This window comes from Motacilla alba, chromosome 4, assembly GCF_015832195.1.
Source record: "Motacilla alba alba isolate MOTALB_02 chromosome 4, Motacilla_alba_V1.0_pri, whole genome shotgun sequence".
Taxonomy (NCBI): domain Eukaryota; kingdom Metazoa; phylum Chordata; class Aves; order Passeriformes; family Motacillidae; genus Motacilla; species Motacilla alba.
Window position 1 is genome coordinate 15,736,108 of NC_052019.1, and position 23,543 is coordinate 15,759,650.

General features: G+C 37.4%; 1 protein-coding gene across 7 annotated transcripts in view; it reads right to left on the bottom strand.

Annotated features, from left to right (window-relative positions):
- LCORL (ligand dependent nuclear receptor corepressor like) overlaps window positions 1-23,543 on the bottom strand; it is an 81,950-nt gene that overhangs the window by 33,075 nt on the left and 25,332 nt on the right. For all 7 annotated transcript variants that reach the window (XM_038134417.1, XM_038134422.1, XM_038134419.1 and 4 more), the window contains exons 2-5: window positions 23,372-23,437; window positions 16,557-16,636; window positions 16,207-16,336; window positions 6,847-7,101 (exon numbers count right to left, since the gene is read on the bottom strand). In XM_038134417.1, coding sequence (XP_037990345.1) covers window positions 6,847-7,101; window positions 16,207-16,336; window positions 16,557-16,636; window positions 23,372-23,437 — 531 coding nt within the window. The remainder of the gene's footprint in view (window positions 1-6,846; window positions 7,102-16,206; window positions 16,337-16,556; window positions 16,637-23,371; window positions 23,438-23,543) is intronic.

A 23,543-nucleotide genomic window follows, 5' to 3' on the forward strand; every position in this document is an offset into this window, starting at 1 on the left:
GTTGAAAAATTACTAACAGAACACAGTAGTGAAAATTCAGCCTCCTGAAATGAAAAGTTAGATATATTTTCAGCCTCTAAGGAATGTGCAGAACTGAAGGAATTTGAGGTTCAAGACATTTGGTCCTTCCAACACAGCAAATGCAAATTCATTAAGTACATGACACCTCCCTGAAGACAATGCCTTATGGGAAGATGATACTCAGTAAAAAGTACCACACAAGAAATTTGACATACATAGAGTCACTGGACTACAGATTTTTTTTCAGTAATTTCATTTGAATTTTAAAAAAAAGCAAACCAATCAATAAAAAAACCAAACACAACAACAAACAAACAAACAAACCCACAAAAAAACCCCCACCAAAACCAACAAGAAACAGCCCTCACAAAACCCCACCTCAAGCTGGCAGGAAAATGAGAGCATTTGCCGTAAAGCTCTAAGACATAATGAAATCCTACCTAATGAAATGAATGTATATACACAGTTGAGGTGTTTCCTTTGGTACATCAGGTACAAAAAGTTTGCAAAGAGGTATCCTACAGGTGGACTATGAATCTTAGAAGCATGTTACTTGCAAGGTAGGGATAGTCTTCTCTAAACTGAGCCAGAACTTTCTATTATTTCTTACAAATCAATCAAAACGGGTATCACAGCAAGAAATCTCAACAGGAACTGAATGGTATCAGGAACATAAAAACCACTCTGTAAGGTGGTTTTAATAAAAGACATGAAATTACTTCCACTCTTTAGGTGAAGCCATGACTACTAAGAAGTGATTCTTCATAAAAAAAGTATATAACACTGGATAATATAGAAAAATATATTAGATGTTTTTCAGGTTTGCTACTCATGGTCTTCTAATGCAGTTATTTCTATGCAAAATTAAATTATTCTTATTCTCAAAGGAATGGCTCAACCTCTGGCCTTTGATTCTCAGCACAAGATCATCAGGTGCACCAATACCAAGATGAAACGAAGTGTGATCAAAGTTCATTTTCAAAATAATCAGGACCACAATCACTTGAAACTCCTCCAGACTAGCGATGTTAGGGAAGCAGGGAGGGGAAGGGGAAGCAACAGAAATCAGGTCAGCCTCGAGTTCCTACAACTGGTATTTGATTTCTGAACTGATTTTTTTTCTGGGTTTCAGGAAATCTCTCATTAGTTATTATGAACCGTCTTATTAGATCAGATAACCCTCACTACTCAGTCATCAGCCTCCAAGGCAGGGGAGCACTCCACTCCTACTCTGGAAGAGCATATCAACCTGGCTACTACCTGCAGCTCTTGGCTCTCCAGCTCTCCTCGCAGCTGCTGTCATTGGCTTAGGGATCTCAGAGATTTATTCCTGCCCACTCTAGCTTTAGTTTCTGGCCTTGGCTCTGTTAGCTGTGAAATCTAAGGCCCTTTGTGAATGCAGTGACCCATGACCTCCTGTCACAGCAGTTCCGATGTTTAAGAACAGTTGAGCAAAACCTGTCCATTACCTGTCTCTTCCTCAAAGAATTTTCAGAGTCCTACCTAGTTTTAATACAGTGAGATTTAGTAAATAACAACTCTCCCTTTACCTTATCCACCCACAGGACAAAGGGTTTTCTAGCAACAAAACAAGTCTTGCCTTCAGTACTTTTCCTGATGGTGCCTTGCCTTTTGCTGGCTGTTTTCTGTGCTTCTGAACACAGTTTTCAGGAAACTGTCAGTAGGAACACCAAAGCCTTTTATTAATTCTTACCTACCACTTTTGAGTAGCTCCTTTTGACCTGAAGTGCTGTTTAGTAACATAAAAAAAAGCCAGATGAAAAGTATTTGGCCATACATAGGATGATCAGGGCACAGTCCTGGCAGTATCGGTGGGGACAGGCCAGGGGCTGCCCTGGGCTGGACACAGATGCCTGGCTCCCAGACCCGCTGCAGGGCACAGCTGAGTTCAGCAGCCGCTTGGGCAGAAACTCTGGAGAACTGTATTTAAGAAAGGGGGAAAAGTGCCAGATGGACACAAAAAATGGGAACAAAAAGAACGAGAACATGGCAGAGGTAAGTCCAGCAGCAAGAGAAACCACTGGGTACAAACTGAGGACAGCCCACACCCAAATCCCCTAGCACTACAGGGGTGGTGGTGGTCACAAGCGAACCTGGAGTGAAGCTGAGCCTGGGAAACAAGGGAGGAAAGGCAGTGTTTTGATGACTCTTTTTGTTTCTACTGCTTGAATTAATAAAGAAAAATTTATATTAAAAAGCAATATTTGAATTATTTTTCCCAAGCAAAGTTTGCTTAGACCATGGTGGCAAGTGGTAGTAAGCAATGACCGTATCTTTAACTCATAAGCTCTCCTTTCTGCTCTTCCCATTTTCTCCCCTGTGCTGTTGTGAGAGAAGTAAGCAAGCAAGCATCTGACAAGGAGCTTGGTTGTTAGCCACCATGGCAGCCAGTGAAGAAAAACACCTACTGCCCTCAAAAATGTAGCTTTTTTAGGGGGACTTCCTCATGCAAAAGTATTAAAGTGTTTCTTGAATATATTCACAGCTCATACAATTTATCTTGGGAACATACCGTGTGTATCTTTACCAATAAATATAGTAAAGCCAGGATATTATGAAAAAGAAGTTTATTTTCCGTAAAGTCCTGACTTCTTTTAATACACTGCCAGCTATCTTTTGATGTCTTCCAGTCTATGATGGCTCAATGAAACAAGGGAATTATGAAAATTTTCTTGCATATTTTGGCTATGTTTACACATTATCAGTATGTGGTTCTGGATATCTTGGTTCCAGAAGATCCAGAAACAAGAATAAGCTTGTGCAGCTAAACCTGAAGATTATTTATTGGTACTGCTTCTACTTCCGACTCCTGAAGTCACTTTGCTTAGAAGCCTGACAACTCTCAACCCTCCTGTATCTACCAAGTGGAAGAAGCCTCTGCATCAAACTTTGCTGCTGCTAGGAACATTCCTGAAAGAACTCAGCCCCATGACTGCACCAGGAAATAAGTTGCTGCAGGATATTCCAACACTGCTTCTTACTCAACATTTCATTCTGCAAGGATGCTGCTTCTTCATTGGCTTAGTTTAGAGGAAAAGAAATATTGCAAAAGCACACAGTAACACCCCACTTTTGTTAGATGCAGTGCATGGAAAACAGGTTCTGTTTCACTTTACACAGTACTCGTTATCAAGGCCTGGACAGTCGTAAGAGTTACACGGATTAGAAGGAGCAAGATACAGGTATTTTTGGAGACAGTTGCTGCTAATTGACTGACAGTGAAATGATTACCTGATTACCAGCAAGATACACAGGAATGAGAGCACCCTGCTAAATTACCACACTTCCACTGGCAGAGGAAAGTAGAACATGCTCTGGGACTCCACTACCAGTCAGGTGTCAGCTGGACATACCTGGATGCCAGTGCTTAAGCTCATACTCAGTACCAAATGCTGCAGTTCCAGAGGTGCAATGGGTTTACCTTGGCCAGTAGCCAGACCCCAGCTCAGCCCCTCGACTACTCCCTGTCCTCCAAGGAGGGCAGAAAGAAATAAGATGAAAATCATCAAGATAAATACAGGGAAATCACTTGCCAATGACCATTACAGGCAAAACAGACTTGGGGAAAATTACAATTTAAAGTAGATTTGGATAAGGAGAAATATATAAAAATTAAAGCACTTTCCCACTCCTACCTCTTCCCAGGCTCTAAACTTCATTCCCAACCCCTCTATTTTCCCCCATCCCCAGATGGCACAGGCAAGACTGAGAATGGGGGCTAAAGTCAGTACAATTTTTCTTTACAGCTCCTTCTCAACAGGCCACAGACCCTTCAGGAAACACCCAGATGCTCCAAGGTGGGGTCTTCCACAGGCTGCAACGTGAATGAGTATCTGCTCCACAGGCTGCAATGGAACACATGTTCCACCATGGTCCTTTCCATGTGCTCCATGGAAATACCACCTCTGGTGCCTGGAGCATCTCTCTTCCCCTTTCCCTCACCTCACTGCTCCCAGTGCTATTTCTGGCCCCTCTGCCTGTCCAGCATTTTTGTGCTTTCTTAACCATGCTTTCACACAGCACCACGAGCCCAGCTCCTGCGCTCCCCTTCAGCCTGGTGTGGGTCTGCAGCAGAGCTGGCTGAGCCACGCACAGGGAAGCCACACAAGCTTCTCACAGATGCCACCCTACAGCCCTCCCCAGCTAAAAAACCTTGCCACGTAAGCCCAAAAATCAGGGCTGGAAGTGTCAGACCTATGCATTTTTTGGCTTCAGAGATGGCCTCCAGAGGAAAGCAGGAAGCTTTCTTTAATGGAGAACTTCAGTAGCAGAATCTCTTTTCAGTCCTGAGCCAGCACTTAGCTTGGATCTGCTCACTGCTTCTAGTAATCTGGAAAATAAAGTTTACTCCTGCCTCTCAAGCCCAAGAATCACACTCATAGTAAAGGAGCAAGATTGTCTATTTAACTAGTTAGATCATTCATTTAAAAGATAACTGTTGTAAATACAAAGCAGCTGCCTAGGCAGAAAGTGAACCTGAAGAATTCCTACTTGGATTATTATCTGTTTAACAGGATTTGAATTAAAGATTCCAACTCTGAGGATCCATCAAAGCAATTTGAACTTCCTCTTGTTACTGCCACTTCATTTGGAAATTTAAACAGGAATTACAAACAGCAAATACTAAAGAGAGTTGCATGACATTTAAAAAACATTTCTAAGAATGGAATCATGGTACAGCTTTTAGCAGTCTCCAGACCAAAGAAGAATACAATGTTAGATAATTATACATTTCAAAAAATAATCCAATTAAAAAACTTCATAATTCCCTACCATAAGCACATGACACTCTATTATAACCAAGCTGTCTTCACAAAAAGTATAGACCTGAGAGATAGGTGCAATAATAATACACAGGCCCTGACAAAAGCTAATTGAAATAACTTTTTTTGTGAATCTTTGCACTTAAAACACAATGCAAATAAAAAGAGCAAGCTGACATTTTTAATCTTGAACTTATTTGCTTGTGTTGCCATCACTACAGCAAAAAGCTCAAGTAGCTCAAAATTAACACATTCATGGAAAACAAGAAAGCACAATACAGCTTCCCTGGAAGGTAAGGTGTTCAAACCACCTTTCTCCAACTACAGTCTTATTCCACTATCATTTCATTTCAGCATCTTTAAATTTCACAGTAGGATGTTACCTTTAACATCTAAAAAGCACACCAGCCAACATGGCAGTCTAAGTCCTGAGACTCTGCAGTGTCTTACATGGTTTAATGTGTAACTTGTACACTTAAAGTGCGAGTTTGCTGAGCAACTATTTTAGATTTAGGTATTTTACTGAAGGTGCACAATTCTAAACTTGCTCTTTAGCCTTACAGTAAGAAAAAATCCAATGACACAAAAAGATTATTTAAATAACTCAATTTCTCTATATTTTTGATTTTTCTTAGAGAAAAGATCAATGGATTTTAAGATAAGGGTGGCAGCATTACTTGCTTCCTGCCCCTGCCCTGCCCACCTCCTGCCTTCCCTTTCATTCCTCAAAGATTTATTTGGGCTCAGCAATGCCCAGAACCTGCCTTTGGGGACTTTGCTCCTTCATGAACATTCAAGACTAGCTATTAATAATCAGCTGCTGAAGTAAGCAACATACTATAGTCCTCATATCAGGAAAGTATTTTTTATTGCTCTTGCAAAAGCAATGTGCTTCAACCTGGCCAATTATAAACCTCTAAAATCTGTAGTTCATCTGTAGAAAAATTACACCCAAGCACAATAGGTATCTTCTCAGAATTTAAACCAGTAAGTATTTACTAAACCCTGGCATGAACTGGTTTCCACTGACCATATGGAAAAAGCAAGAATTCCAGTATTTCTTAATGTTTTTTTCTGTCAAAGAGAAAGGATGCTTGAAATTTAACCTAGAATAGGTGTATTTATCATGAAGAATCCATCAGTGTTCCCTGCCCCCAAGGATCTCCAATTAAAGACTGAATCATTAGGTACACACATACCAAATCTGCTAATGTATTTTAAAATAAATAAACAAACAAAAAACCCAAACATACTTAGTTCTGACTTCTTTCACCTTTTTTAGTATGGCACATGACATACAGGTCAACTTTTCCCTTTGGTCTGCAATATTCCAGGATTAACACAGACCCTGATATCTGTAAAAGACAAAAGCTGCTTTTGCCACTGCTTTCAGTTGCACATGACAGTCACAACCCTTCCTGAAAACTGCTGCTAATCCAAATGTAGTTCAAAGTCCAAAACACTCTCGTGATTATACTGTTATCAGTTTTGGATAGTAATATTCCTTCAGGCAAAGAAATTATTTCCTTTTTGTAAATGATAGTGAGACAGACTATTTTTCTAACTTTACTCTCAGTTAAGAAAGCTGCACTAAACTGTAATGATTAAGGTATGAATTATGGAAATTTTCTCCCAGATTAATCTTTTCCCATCATTCTCACCAGCCTGTGTTTAAAGAATCGAAGTGTTCAAGAGCTGACAGAAACTGAGTGACATTTGCTCCCTGAAATCCCAGCATCTTTTTCTCTTTTCTCAGTATTCTTGACAGCCATTTCTTCAACAAAATTTTGAACCACTGTTACCTGTGACAGCACAGGTGAGAGGACTTAGATTCAGTATTCCAAAGCTGAGAAATTCCAATGCCACTTATTTAACACAGGCACTCAGAAATTCTTCCTATCCCTGCCCTGAATGCTTATCTGCTAACACACCATATGAAAAATGTTTCTATTTGACACGGACATTTATTTTTCAAGGGAATAAGACACCATGAAGTAAATAAATGACAGCAAAACACAGATTATCAGATATAGAAATTTACCTTGCTGAGTATTCTGTTCTTGAGTTCGATTCACAGTGAGGTCTAGAGGGCTATCCTGTTCATCCTGAAGGGAGTTTTCCGTTTGGTTCATTTGGATACTTTTACACATCAGACTTGGTTCAAATGATGAACCATTTCTGTTCTCTTGAATTTTGCTACTTTTTGAAATGTACTCAATCGCAAACTGACGGATCATTTTTTTCATTAATTCCTGAGCAACTAGGGGAATGTTAGGATCACAGTTCTGAGGAAGATCTAGAAATAAAAAACACAGGCAACATATATATTAAGAACCAAAATTAATTACTTTTCTTAGGATAAATACTTCATATAAGCACACAAGTGTGTTACATAAGTAAATAAGAACATATTAATTCAGATCTCCATCAAGTTTTTTTAATGAGCATTCCTACCTGGAAGTCATTTGAAAGAACATTTAGCACAGATCATTAATTTTTACCTTACTCATCTATCATAGCATGCAAGTATGTGGGGTTGCATTACTTAGGGGACTCAGAATTGGTACTGTTGGCAAATAAGTTGAAATTTCATTTGCAGACTGCTCATTTTCAGTTTTCAAAATAAAGAATTTTGAATACAAACCATGAAAGTAAAAAAAAATGGATTAATACAGAAAGAAGTTACTATCATAGAACAACCATAACAAAAATAATTTTAGTGTAGTTCTAAAGATTAGTCCTCTTCATAACATAGAACAGCTGGACTTTTGAGGAACTGGTATTAAAACAGAAAAAAAAGGCAATAAGACATGTGTTCCACTCTGAGATTATAATCTCCATTGTAGGTTCAGGATTGAAATCCCAGAACGGATATGATGCTACTTGAAATGTCCCATACAATTTGTAGTAATACAAGCAATTGAATACAAATATAAAGTTTTAAGCTTTTATTGTAAGATCTTACAGGATTTTCAGGACATTTTCAAAGTACTAGCAATAAATCACTTGGAAGAAAAGCTTTATTTCCTAGTCTAAACTAACTATATCCTATTTTTTGCTTGTGTACGTAACATTTCAATGGAAAGAAGTATCTCATTTTAGAAAAAAAAGAAAAAGGATCAGACGTGATAGATATTACTTTATTGTAGTGCTATCAGCTATAAAAAAGTTAAACCTCTTACTAAAAAGCATAGCTGAAACTGTAACTGTGAATCACCAAACAGAATCCTAATAGAAGCAACAAAAAAAAGTAAGTGTAACTCAGCATAAATAATGTAATTAAGAAACTTAAAGTAAGCTGTGCTACTACACTGATGACTGCAACACACCATTTCACAGGACAAGTACAATTGACCATACTCAGAGACCTGTGTTCTCCCTTTAACTGGCAGCAGTAGTACTTAGTTCACTACCTCACCCTTCCTTCTTTCCTTCAACTCTACACTCCTCTCCACACAAATATCCTTTTCAATATATTAACCACTGCCCATCCTTGAGTTCATAGGTAAGGTGTGAAACAGTTTTCAATCAAGAAGGGAGAGGGATTTAAAGCAAGTGTGAAAGCAATGAACAAAAATTAGCTTTTAGGTGAGCCCTGATTGCCTGGAGGAAATACCAATGGACATGGTTCCGTAGTTCCTGGGATAATAAAGTTAGTCTGAAGCAAATAAAATAGATGATAAACTGAGGGTTTTTTTCATGGAAGTGAAGAAACTGAAAGGGCTGGGTTGGGTAGATGTTTGCATGTAAAGGGTACATGTGCTAATAGGAAGTTTGGAGGATCACACAGCATATTTGTTCAAGCATTTTATGCCAATGAAGCTTTATCCATCAACTATCAAAAGAGTGATTGCCAGCACTGACCAAGGAATGCTGCTCAGGTTTAGGATGAATGCACGGAAGATTTTTTTGCTTGTTTGTTTCAGGGTTATTTAAAACATTCCATTTTGAGAATTCATTTTCACCAACAGAGCATTGCAAGGAATTACAAACCTGCACCTAGGAGATCTACTGTCTATAGCACAGGAGAGGGCAGCTGACTCACTGCTCAGATGCCTCCTGTCAAGAACTTTTGGCCAGCCTCTCCATAGTGCTTGATGAGGTATGGTGAAGCTCCAGCATTTTTAAGACATCTTGGCTTCAAGAGAACTTACCCAAGGCATGACAAAACAAATCTGCTTATGGTTAAAGCTCTTGTCCAACAATCTTTCAACCAGATCTCTACCAAAATACTTAAAATGGACAGGTGTTTCTAGAAGAGAGATATGAGGTAAAACTCTAAATGATGAAGGATACCTACAAAGACCTCTCCCCACCATGTAACCTCCAGGTACAGCAATATAAACAGAGCATACCTAATTCCTGATTCCTAAATAATGAACTCAATAAATGTTCAAGTGGAGTTTACCATCCCAGAGACACACTTAGAAGTAAAGAAAAAAAATTCAACAACAGATACTGGAACAGTAAGACAGTAGATGGAAAGTACCGATGCACATGCAAAACACAAGAAAATAATAAGGAAAGTTATGAGATGAAATTAAATAACTGAATTATCTAGGAACAAAATTGTTTACATGACAGGGAAATGGTAGTTCCAGACAATGAAATCTACTGATCAACAGCTTAGCTTGAAAACCCAAAAATTTGACTGCCTGTAATCAGAAACTTATAGAAAATGAATTATACAAAACATTATCAAGACTGAGTAGGATCTAGAATGACCCTACTTATACAGAGCAATTAGTTTGTTGCATGTACACAAGAAAAACTTTGACAACTTCTGGGTAACAGGTGACCATCAGTGCAAATGGGAGAATTATTTTACATCCTGGTGGGATCTGTACCCTTGAAAAGCAAAAGACCAGAGAGTACAGGGGACTTACAATTAGCAGGAAAACACAACAGCGTGGAACAGATTTCTCCTTATTAATCATCATCCCCTGCATTAATTATTATAAAACTGCAAGACAAAACTAATTCAGAGCTGTCAAGTTTTTACTGCCTTTCTATTCCACTTTAGACTCTTCGCACTGGTAGTAGTCAAGCATATATTGCTTTTAGACACTTGCAGGAGAAGTCAGCTTTTCCCTTAGGAGCAAAGTCATCTTTTACCTAGTCAGAATAATAAAGGATTTATTTTTTGTTCTTATGATAATTTCTTTAGAATTAGTTTAATTTTTTGTAATGATTTCCAAATACTCCCTATGAAGAATAAATGCAGCAGAATTTCTTATATATTCAACTGCTGCAGCTATTGGTAGTTCACAGATTTTAAGTTATTTTACTCTAAACAAGTAACATGATGAGGGGGTGGTGTGTGTGTGTCTAAGAGCATACACTCTAAAAGATGTGCTCCCAGGTTGCATTTGAAGTCTTCTTGCTGCTAAATGCATATTCAATCAAAAGAGTTAGACTCAGGTAGACTAAACTTATCTGCCAAAAATGCAAATAGTGTTGCTATCACATTGACTGTTCTGTAATGCAAATCATTAACTTGTAAATTGTGGTGGAAGTACCTCGGGAAGTCTCTAGTAAAACTGCTTATTCAAAGTAGCCATTTTTGAGGTCAAAGCGAGTTCCTCTGGATTTTACCCAGTTAGGTACGGAATCCATGGATGGGAGACTCTACAACCTCTGGGTGGCATGTTCTACTGCTTGCCTGTCTTCTTTTTTCCTTACATTAAAAAGAACCTCTTATTTCAACTTGTTTACAGTCTGTCATTATCCTGCTATGCACCACTGTAGAGACTTTGACCCGGTCTTAAAATTAGAATATCCTGAGTTGAAAGGGAACCACAAAGATCATCAAAGTCCAGCTCCTGGCCCTGCACAGGACAGCTCCAAGAGTCACACCATGTGCCTGAGATTATTGTCCAAATGCTTCCTGAACTCTGTCAGGTTTGGTGCTGTGACCACTGCTCTGGGGAGCCTGTTCCAGTGCCCAACCACCTTCTGGTGAAGAATGTTTTCCTAATATCCAAGCTGAACTTTCTCTGGCACAGCTTTGGGACTGAAATTGACCTCAGGTCTTGTCAATGGTCACCAGGGAAAAGAGATCAGTGCTTGGCACCCAACTTTCCCTCAAGAGAAAGTTGTAACTGCAATGAGGTCTCCCCTCAGTCTCCTCCAGGCTGAAATAGGCAAGTGACTTTCAGCCACTCCCTGTACAGCTTCCCCTTAAAAGCCTTCACCATCTTTGTTGCCCTCTTTTGGACACTCTAATGTTTAATGTCTTTCTTACACTGTGGCACCCAAAACTGCCCAAGGACTCAAGGTGAGGCTGCCCCAGCTCAGAACAGAGTAGGACAATCCCCTCTCTTGCCCAGCTGGCCATGGTGTGCCTGATGCCCCCAGAACAGGGCTGGCCCAGCTGGCTGCCAGGGCACTGCTGACTCATGTTCAACTTTCCATCAACCAGAACCCCCAGGTCCCTCCCTTTCCGTAGTGCTGCTCTCCAGTATCAGAGAGCAGTCTGACTGACTGCTCATTGATCAGTTGTTCCATTGACCAGTCTGTTACCTCACTGACCAGTCTGTTCCACCCAACATGGGGAATATTTCACCCATCCTGTGATTCATAATGGTAATTTTCCACTATACATGAGAAATTTGCAATTAGCCATATAAAATTTTAAAACACAATGAAACGTATTTTGGGCAAGAAAGGTATTAGAACTCTGAACTTACTATCACTACCAAATATTTCTTAATTGTTATCAGCAGATGGCACCAGATATACTTGGTATGACCTGAATAGGTTTTTTTTTCAAAGATGTTTTATTAGGAGTTGTGACTATAGGAAAAACTTGCAAAGTTTTAAATTTGCATGCCTACATCTGTTTAAACCCGCATTTTTCACAGTTGTAATAAAACACAAGGCAGCTGTATTTAGTCCATGTATAATGTATAATTTAAACTCAGTGGAACAGTCCCTAAAGGTCTGCAGACCTGATGTTATTGGGATAAAAGAAGACTGAATTTGTGTGATGTTTTCTAATATTTTCTGCTTTTGATTGTCAAGGTAACAGTTCGAATGCAAGACAAAAGAGTAATTATGTAATGTAATTATGACAAATTGCAATCATTTATTTTAATTCAAAGGTCACATTTAGGATTAATACTTCCTCAGTTTGAGCTGCATGAGCTTGTAACTATTCAAACTTCTACTGTTAACTATTCTGCACATTAACATTATGTGTGATCACTAGACTGCAATTTCTATGGTGACAGATTTGACTGTCAAGACAATGAGCAATGAGTTAAAAGCTCCCAAAATAGTGTTTCACAAGAGTATTCTATTTATTGAAAACCAGTACTTGTTCACTAAAAACTCAACCTTATGACTTAATCTGTCTTCTGACACAATGCCAAAAGGCAGTGAAAAGCAGCAGGGAATCACAGTCCCCCTTGTACCAGCAATCCAGTTGTGTGAGGAGCAGGACTAAGAACACATGATTGCTTCTCAGTGTGCTTCATAAATTCACTCCATAAATTCACCCTTTTCACCAAAAGGCCACATTTTGTTTTAACAACCCCACCTCAACAGCCACCAAACTGTCCCAGTGACATTCTTAGTTCTACTTGTAAAATTGTTCAGGTATCTGTCAGGTTGTCAGCATGTTACAACAGGAATACAACTATTTATTCTGAGGCATGGATCATGATTAGTTCAGCTAACTTCACCAACCAACAAACAAAAGGAGTAAATTAACTTTTCTGTTCTCATAAACACTCCACTTTTTTTCTTCCTCTACTCACATTGCAATGTTCACTATTCTATATCCAGTCAAATTTCTATGCATCCTTGTAAATGTAGTAGAAATGATCAAAAAATGCAGAATCAGTGAAGAGAATAACACTGGCAGGTAGGTGGTCAACACAAAAAGTATCTCCTTAAGAAAGGAGTGAAAGCCCCACTAAACATGCTTTCCTGATGAAGTTTAATAGGGACAGCAAAGCTGTCACAGAAGTTTACCGCACAAACTGTGTCAGTGATTACAGAATACCGCACAAACTGTGTCAGTGATTACAGAATACCGCACAAACTGTGTCCAGTGATTACAGAATACCGCACCGATTTTGAAAGGACAAACATTTCTCAAGATTAATAATCAAAAGAAACTGCAGGTTTTGGATGAAGTAGTGTGTGCAACCCATAATTACACCTCAGAAAGTAACATTTTTTTGTCTGATTCAATGTGTGCATGATTTCATTGTCATAGGTTTGCTAAATTAATTATATACATTGTCCAAGATGCATAACCAGCTTGTGACAGCTGTGCAACTGAAAGAAAACTACAAAAAGAACAGAAGAACTCAAAGTTAAATTCAGGTATATGGTATGATATAAGAAAGCCATATTTATGAATGGAAATATTTTAGAACATAAGAAGGATATCTAGAAACAGTAAAGAGCTTTAAAAAGCTTACAGGAAAATTACTTTGGGATGGGAAACATGGCATTGAAGATACTTGACAGAGCAGCCCAGAGAATTTGAAAAGATTCAAGTAATCTCAAACATTCTCTCTATAATTTTGTGCCTAAATTCCTTAATTTCTACATGAGCTTCTCATGTCTCAGTCATCTCTTGGTGGATCATCCTGAAGATTGAACCTGATTCACAACTGTTGTTCTTTGGTTTTGTTTAAAGAACTCACATTAATATTGCATGGAAAAATGAGCTTCCAAGAACGCACAATGTGTATTACTAGAAATACAGAAAACTAATAGTCCATGAACAAAATGTCTGATCAAGCTTTTAAACAACTGTGATTCTGTGATAGAACAATGATCACATGTCACACTCTATAATACTCATAGTAAAAAAAAGACCTATATGCATTTTTAAAGCTTACTGTGTTTCTTCCCCTTAACAAAACAGAACAGCTGAACTTCAGCATTATGGAAGTAGAAAAGCACCAATCTAAGTCTACCCTGCTCATACCACCAAAAGGGTACAGAGAGATGTCATACTTGGGCAGAAAGCATTTGGGTTTCAGACACATTGTTTAATGGCAACAATCAGTGTTTGATGACAAGAAGGACTTTGGATTTGCTGATGTGTCTGCTGAGCACAGGATTTTCCTACAGACAACTGACTACAAAACTGGTCTCTCACTAATACATAGTGAAGTTGGGTTCCTAATGGGAAGACCTTAGTTGTTTACAGCATTTCAAGAGTTTACCCATTTTGGCAGGAGTTTATCATCTTTTGTCCTAGATTATACAGACAAATAGGCATGTTTTGAGATCTTCTGAACAAGTTTCCTGATACAAAAAAAAAAAACCCAAACCCAAATCCACAACCAAATCCCCTCAAACTAGTTCGCAAATTAAAAAAGCCATATATAAATATCTTTAAAATAAAAGATTAATGGGACCAAGAAATTAACTCTCTAATTTGCTCAATAGTCTGAGAAGTTGTTCATAGAGGCCTAAATTAGATACAATAGCAAGAGAGTAGATCATCTTTAGGAGTTTGCAATCCAAACAAATGTTACTCCATTTTAAAGACAGCCAGCCAAGAATTCTACAATTTTCTAACAACGAAAGAACATCTGGTTTGGGACCAGGTATAAGAACTATTCCTTAGCTAACTATTTCTTAGCTAAACAATTACTGGAATTTTTTTTTTTATTCCTAAGTTGATACTTGAACTCAAAAACATATAAAAATTCAGAAAGCAGACTTGGGATTTTCTTAGTAAAAACTCTTCACCTTCCTTGAATACCTCATAAATTGGTTTCACATGCCCTTTACTATTTTTCTCCTTTTCACTTCCTGTAATTTGAACAACTTTAAAGACTTTGCTAAAACCTGAATTGAAGCAATATTCTTAGTAAATTCTTACCCAACAAAACAGAAGTACTTCAGAGAATCACAAAAACAACTGGAAGTTTCATTTTTCAATAGGCAAAACCTCTTTAAGCTAGCATTACTGATCTGGCAGATCAAACCAAAAGAAAATGCTAAAAGCCAAATCTTCTTTGTGAAAAACTTCACTTAAAAGTCATTCACTCCTCTAAGGTGAGGTCATGCCAAGTTTCTCTTCTCCCATGATAGAAGTTCCTCTCAAGGAGTATCAAAAGAGATCATCTGCAGCAGTAGCATAAAGCAAGGAAACACTGAATAACACTGTACACATCAAGACCAAGAAAAGATCTGACAAAGTAGAAATTTGAAGGAATTAAAATATCTGCCTAGGGAGATGCCACACAATTGAGCCTATGATGAAAATATAATAAGACTTTAAGAAGTAACGAGGTGCCAACTTCATTGGACATTTTATTTCAAATGGAAAATAGCTGGTTTGAAAGAAAGCCAAGAGTCCAAAGGATACACTCAAAATGCTGCTGCACTCCGTTTCAGTTCTTTAAAATGCAAAAAAGCAAAATGTAGACTGAGTAGACAAGTCTGTACGGAAAAAGATTCTACATACCCCAGGTTCAAGGGCATACTAATCTCTCCTGCTACAGCAATTTAAAAGGCAGAAAACTAACTTTGCTTTTTTCTCCCACCTATGTGAAGAAGAGACAGTGTCTGACTCTAACTCTGTCAAAAGCAAGAGAGAGCTGTCACCCTAGCCATACTCAGCTATTCTGACACGCATTTACTAAACCCAAGAAAAATCTATGAAAATTGTAGTTACTGCATTCACAGTAACTTCATTCACATTTCTTCATTTATAAAAACTTAAGGAAGAAAATTAGCATTTCTGCTTTTGTGGACAGTGAGTAAACCAAGTAATGCTCATGAACTAAGCTGATTTGTCATTCGCTCATGTACTGCTCTAACTTGACAGACCAAAGAGTAAGAACAGTCAAAGAATTAATGATCTACTAAACACTACATTTATACTAAATTTTGACAAGAAGTTTTAACCTCCAACTTGGATGTATTTGAAGGAGCAGCTTTCATGCAAGAAGATCCCAAATTCCATTTTGCAATCTGCAAAGCACATTCTCTTGCCTAAAATGTGTTTCCCATTGAAAACCAGAAGTGAGAATTTAGGGACAGAAAATGTTTAAATGCTTTGGATTCCAGAGAATGACACCTGAGTTCGGTATGAAAACAAAATAGCAGCTCATGGTAAATACAAAAATCCAATACAAGTTAAGAACAGGAATTCAAAAGAATGACACATAATGCAAGAGGATGAAGAGGAATGGCAAGTAGGAAGGGTAGTACTTCATTTGGTGATTCAAGTAAGAAAAAGATTAAGGAAAACCAAAGGAATAAGAAAGAGAAACAGCAGAAACATCTATTTCAGTAGATAAATAAAAAAATACTGAGGAAACAAAATTAACCATAGAATAACTGATTAACCATAGAAGAATAATTTGATTTTTCTAGAATTTTTGTGGCATGTTTCATAATACAAAAGACAAGCTTTTATTACCTTTCTTTCGAAAGAGTGCATTTAGATAGTTTTCTGCTTGGCATTCAATCTTATCAGTGTTGGACTGGCCCTGAGATGACAGTTCCTCTGTAGGCGTTGACTGTGAAGAACCGAAAACTGATGCACGATCCTAGAAAATATATGAAGATCATAACATCTTTCAGAAGTTAGTCTGTTGGTAGTAAAATATACAATTAAATTACTGAGCTATTGAATGGCTAAAATCAAACTACCTTGAGTCAAAATGCGGAATAATTTATTTGCAAAATTCAATTCTCTGACTCTTACTTTCATGCAAAAATGTTAGTGCTGGGGAGTAGAGTAATATTTAATATAATGCTCATACTTACACTGGCTGTTTCTTTGTGTAAATTACAAAAGGAACATTTCTCATCCATAGACCAGTCAGTTAGCTCTTCTGGCTCACAGTCTTAAAAGGAAGAAAAGAAAGTTAGATGTTTTAAACAAGCAAAAATTGATTTTCAGAACAACACACACTTCCTAAAATTCTCTTAAATAAATTCCATTACTAATGTGCTATCTATTTATTGGTACAGTGCATTCAATCCTATTCAATACTTCAGATATTTTCAAATTCTTGTCTGGCTTTTAGAGCTTAACTTAAAAGCAGCAGAGAGTGCCTTCCTTATAAGAAAAGGTAAACTCGTGCCATTCAGTTGATTATCTGTCATAATTACTGGAGGTATCTGAACACTTCAAAGAAAGCTCTGAATTGCAGACACCATTTTTTTAACTGAAGTGTGCAAACTTGTGGTAAACTAAGCTAAGAATTAGGATATAGACTCCTCACCATGTGAGCTACCTGCATTATACTTATAGTATTTCAATTGATTTTATATAATCACTATAGGTAAATCCAAGCCTTATACTCACTTGTAGAACTTGATTTATCTAGAAATATACCTTCATTTGTTTTATCAGAAAAGGTACTCTGGTCTAGAAGGAATGCAGGACTTAAACTTACATTGCCTATATCAAGTCCAGTCTTCTACTGAATGGAGACACATAATCTACCTTCTTTAAACTAAGCTCCATTTCAAAAATTAATAGTTTTCAGCCAATACCCTTCTCTTCACAAACACCAGTTACTTTAAAACTTTTCCCAAACCAACTGTGCTAGTAGCTAAAATAAAGTTCCTAATTTCTTGTTTAAAATTGCACAGGACAACTTATTCCAGTTTGCTTTTGTGGCAATTTTATCCTTGTACCCATGAACAATAACTAGGTATTTAGCACCTTGATGCATTTACAGAGACCTTCATTATCCCCCTAACACTTCATTTTGTGGCTAATCTAGTCCACCTGCTTCTCCTCAGGAGATTCAACTCTATCTCTTCTGCACAAGTCTCACTTGAACACCTGTTTCCTGAGCATGGGGAGCAAGATCTCAAGATGATGTTTTTTACCTTTACATCAGACTTCCTTACACTGTAGGCAGTACTTTTCCTACAGTATCCTAGTTATGCAGCAGCCTTTATTACAGCTGCAGTGTGATGGCATGTGAAGATGCAGATGCAGTTTTTGGCATGTGAATCCAAGTATGATCAACTACAACACCAAGGTCTTCTCCATCCTGTTCATGTGCTTACAACCTAAACAACTTTTTCACTCCCATTATTAGTTACCAGGTATGTTTCCTCCTTTTCTCCATACCACTAAATTACAGCCAGTTCTGTTTAGGGAGGTTCTTGAGAGGATCTGCTTTCAATAGCACATGATGGTAGCCTGATCTTGGCTGGCTGCCAATCTCCCAATCCACTGATGCTCTCAATCCACTGCACCTCTTCAATTGGGCAGGGGTGAGGAAGTAAGATGGTAGGGGAGAAAATCAGGGGGATAAACTTGAGGGTCAAGATAAAGACAGGGAGATCACTTACCAATTACTGTAACAGCGAAGTCAGACTCAACTTGCAGAGAATAAATTTCATTTATAGCCAATAAAAACAGATTTGCATAATAAGAAAGGGAAAACACTAAACCACCTTACCACCCCTTCTTCCCAGGCTTCAGCTTCACTCCTTCATTCCTGACTCTTCTACCTCCTCCCCTACCCCAAACAGTGCAAGGAGGATGGGAAAGCTGCTCTCAGGTCATAACAGTTCCTCTCTGCCACTTCCTTCTCTTTTTTCCCTGCTTCCAGCTTGGGGTCTCTCCCATGGACTACAGGCCTCCACAAACTGCTCCAGTGTTCTTCCCACAACTGCAGCTCCTCATGAACTGCTCTAGCATGTGTCCTTTCCACAGGGCACAGTCCTTCAGGAAAAGACCATTCTATAGACCCACAGTTCCTGCCAGAAAACCTGCTCCTGCATGGGCTCCTCTCTATAGGCTGCAATTCATACAGAGGCCTGCTCCAGCATGGGATCTCCACAGGCTATAGCATCCTTCAGGCCACCTTCACCTGCTCCAGTGGGTCCTCCATGGGCTGCACTGTGGATTGGTGTTCCAGCATGGTCCTCCATGGTTCCATGTGCTTCACCATGGTCTTCTCCAAGGACTGCAGGGGAATCTGCTCCAGTGACTGGAGCACCTCTCCCCTCTTTCTTCTCTGACCTTGCTGTCTGCAGGGTTGTTTCCCACTGCCCGCTGTCCTCCACCCTCTTCCTACAACTGCTGAGCTTTTACTTCTCCTCAAAGATATTATTAAAAAGGCAAAATAGGAATAAAATTACTGTGAAAATAAGGGTTCTTCCGTTGAGCCCAAACATAATGTAAGTAACTCCATATTATTACTTAAATCTAGTTTGCTCAGCTCTAAAATACTGATTTAGAACAGAATTCTGTATTATTGTATTATATGCTTTCAGGGATGCAAAAGAGCAATTTTTACAGGTTGGACAGCTGATGTTTAAAAATAGACATGGTATTTTTCTTGGCTGGACAGTAACAAGAGATAATGAGTCATTTTTGCTCAATTAATCTACCTGTCCCAGCCCATTACAGCTATTCCTTTAGGATGTCCACAGCATAAAAACAACACTATACCCTCATAACAAGTTCACTGCTTTCCTTGCAACCATGAAAACTCTATTTATGAACCTTGAGATTCTACACCTAACTCTAGAACAGGCTTTATACTTTCAGAGAAGTTCTTCTGCTTTGGAATCCTGAATTTCCACTGGTAAAAGTCAAACTGGAGAGCAATCCTTGTGTATTGCCAAAAAAGCAAACCTTGAGAAACATCAGCTCTACATAACACTAAACCCTTTATTCAAAGCAATAAAAATCATGTACAAGACATATTAAGTCTGCCAGTGAGCTAAGCAAAAGTGCTATCAGATATATACAAGATATATCAAATGCCAGACAAACAGCCTCAGATCACCACCACAGGAAACATCCTGATACCATATTTAGTTTTTAACTGCAGATAGGCAGTCATACTCAGAAAAATCAGAGGCACAGACAGCACTTTAAGCTGAACAAACTTTCCTCCAGCTGCATTGCATTTAGGATGAGGACCATCCTCCCTCCCCACTTTATTTTGCTTGGGGTCAGATGCTGAAAGATTTGCAGACAACCTATAATGCTTGCTAGCTCATGAGAAAAAGTTGCTAAGACTGTGCAAACAGCGCTTTAATACTAATCACAGTACTGATCATTATTTGAACCCTTTAGCACAAAGGTGTTAAACTTAATTCCATTTATTAAGAATAAAGTGGTGAAATTTGACAAAAAATAATTTTTTTTCATTTCTTAGGAGGCTCACAACTGTTTCCCAAACCACTTTTCCCAAGAAATAATGCCAAATTAAGTAAATTAATTCAGACATCTGTAGTACTGAACAGATTCCATGTTTATATCTTGAAATATGAAATAATTGTCTAGTAAATCTAAATAAAAAATAGCTAAAAAAATTCATCTTACTTACCAGTATTTTCTGATTATAATAACGTCCAAAAATATTTTCCAGCTATTTGTGACAATTTTGAACATATCACCACCTTTCTTTTTATACAACACTACTGCTTCCTAATAAGCACATTAAAACAGCTGAAGTATTTATCAAATCCTTCATACTTTTAATTTCATAAAACCTCCAATTCTATTAGATTTGTGTTTCTAATAGTTTTTCACTACTAGAAATACTCCAAAAGAACATAAGTTAAAATAAAAGCTTTAGTCCTGTAAAAAGACAATTTTTTCCTGGCAGAGAAAGAGCATTGAGAGCTGCATTTTCCAACAAGACATAGCTTTTCCTCAGTGGTTAAGAGAATAGAACCCCAGCACATCATCCCTCCCAAAAGAAAGTACACACATACCACCTAAATAGAGGAACAGCTTTTTAACAGTTTAGCTAACTATCCTTAGGTAGAATGTAACCTAGATTGTAGATTAACAATTTATATATGAATTCACTTAGCTGAAAATGGGTCTGAGGAAAGGATTAGAAAGCCCTAAAAATTCAACGACATAAGAAGCCTCAGTTGAGAGCTTGAACCAAGGTCAGACGCCAAGATACAGAACTTGACCCTTCTGCAACCAGAAGCTGCAGAATCCAAGCAGTCAGGAAAACAAACTGGTGCTGAATAATGGTGACAAGAACTACTTTAGCAAGTACAAAGTAAATCCTACATATAAAAGAATTTCAAGACACACAAAAAAATGTTTAAAAGGTATTTTCTTGGAAAAGTATAACAGTCTAGTAAAACTGAAGTGTACCTTTTAGCATTTAAATTTGCCATTGCAATTTATTATTCACTCAATAATGTAAGATAATACAATACAATATTTTAATCTATAGATCAAATACTATTTCAAGAAAGAACTAAGGAGGAAATACATAAATCAGTTTACATTTTATGCACATTATTAATCTTTTTCATGTCACAACAGATAAAGCCAACAACATAAGAGAATAAAATACTATTGTATCTAAGCAGCATACATTTCAGCCAATTCTCATATATTTCTGCACAAGAAAGCTACATAATTTCTTGAGGTATGTTTGAGGAAACACACTCTTGCTGCTAATGAGCCATAATATTGCATGTTGACAGTATTAGTTTAGTGGTTATGATGAGGAAAATAAACATCCTAAAAGATGCAGTAATTCAGGCACATTGCTTAGAGTGTAAATACACGAGCTCTAATTCTACCAGCCATATTTTTTAACTAAGGCAAATTATTTATTTTGTATCTTAGTTTCATTAACTGTGAAATGAAAAGTAGCACTTAGGACAGTGCAAAAATTTGTACAAATTTAACTTGAGAGCTCTGTATTAATCTTTAAAACAAAATTCAGACTTCAAATCAGAAATAGCCCTGCATACCATACTAATGATAAAGCTGACCTCTACTGCACCAGTATAAACCATTTCACAAAGCATTACTGAAGTTACAGACACTCTATCTATAAAAACCAACAAAAAGTAGAGTAAGGTGAGGTAGGCATCCCAAACTACCAGCAGTTCTGGAGCTGTTGACTCCAGAACTAAAATCAATTTTAAAGATGCCTCAGACATGGAAATAAGCTTAAAGTGTTGAAGAACTCTTGCACGTTACTGACAAAAATTTTCAGAAATTGAAAAAAAATAGCTCAGATGTTGCATTTTAGATAAACACAAATTTCATTTTCAAGACAAAGTCACAAGGGCATCAAATAGCAAAGATATGCAAGCAATGGAAATATCAGATTTTAAACAGGCAAGATATCTTCAACAGCATGAGGCAAATAAGTTAAAACTTTACCCCTAGGAGAGCTCAAATAACTGCACACATGAACTCTAAAGGAGCAATATAAACTTTACAGTGTAGCCTATCATGCCCTTTAACTGTAACTTAGAATTTGGCCACTACCTCATTAGCTCAGTACTTTCTGCCTTCTTACCCAAAAGCAAAAAAAAAAAAAAACCCCAAAAAACACCAAACCCTTTCCTACAAAAAATAAAGCTTTAACTACTAATCAGTGTAAAGCCCAATACATACAACGTATTGGAATTACAACTAGAAAAAAAAAAAGAGATACTGCACACTTATAACAATAACCTGCTTCCTTTTCAATGTGCTGATCATAGCAGATGAAAACACTAGTCATGAAAACAAGCTTTAATCCAACTGTACATGTTTCTTAAGTGTTTTTACGTCTTATTAGTGGCATGCCTAGCTTGAGAAAGGAAAAAAATATTCTGAAAGTATCAGCAAAGTAGTATTTCAACTTCTCCCCCTTTCCTTATGAAAATACTGTATTATGCATATAATACAGGACAAGGAACTTGCACATTCTGAAGGGGACAAAACCATAACCAAGTTAAAGCAATTGCTCCAGAAGTATTCTAAGCAAAGACACACAGTACATGCCAGTCTGCCTCATGTACTAGCACTAAGTAAGTGATATGCTTTACAAATTACACTATCAGACAATTAATTATAAAGAAATGAGATGGAACATTTTTATGGTTTCATAACTGAAGTAACATTTTTTTAAGTCATAAAATAACTTGACAAAACAGTTCTTTCAACACTCCAAAGCAAATTTTTGCTGTACAGTCCCCATGCTGTCAAAGATAAATCATTCCATACTTAACTAAGGCCTTATGTGTTATTGACAGCTATTCCTGCAAAACCAAACCCATTTGGACTAATGCTGGGTCTTACAAGGGTAATGAAGAAGGTGTGTATATACATATATGCTTGAATATATTATGACTTTATATATATATATATACATATAAAGTACTATAAAAACTAAAAGCTTGGTGCACATTTAATAAAGATGTAAAAAAATATGAATATATAAAAAGCATAAACTTTCTTGACCACTACAAGACCAAATTAACACCCATTACCTCCCTTTTACCAATTAATGTCAATAGGAAGCTAAGCAGCTTGTCTGCCCTTTCTAATGGATATTCAAAAACAAAGTAGGAGATGCAGTATTCCAGAAGAGTAAGTCTTTTTCATGAGAGCTTTGCAGAAAAGCTTAGCTAATCCAAATTCCCCTGTATGGGAACAAAACCTATGTATCATTCTCCTAGTGTTTTGCTTAGGCACAGTATTGACAAGAAAATTAATAAATGAACATTGGAAAGAAAAGCACTGGAAGACTTCCTTTTTCAAATTTGAGATATATACTTGAAACTACTTTCAGCTAAAAGAAAAAACAGTAAGTTGAAGTCATTGCACTAAAAGCTGGCTCATTTACCTTCAAATAAACTGAGGTCTCTTCGTAGCCTTGGTCCATAAAGCCCTTCTAAAATACTTTCAAAACCTGGAGACAAAAGAAACATTTACAACAGTAAATCAAAAGTTTCTTAAAATAAAGCGAATTCTAGAGAACTGGCAACAAGTATCCTCAAATTCTAAGAGCAATTCCA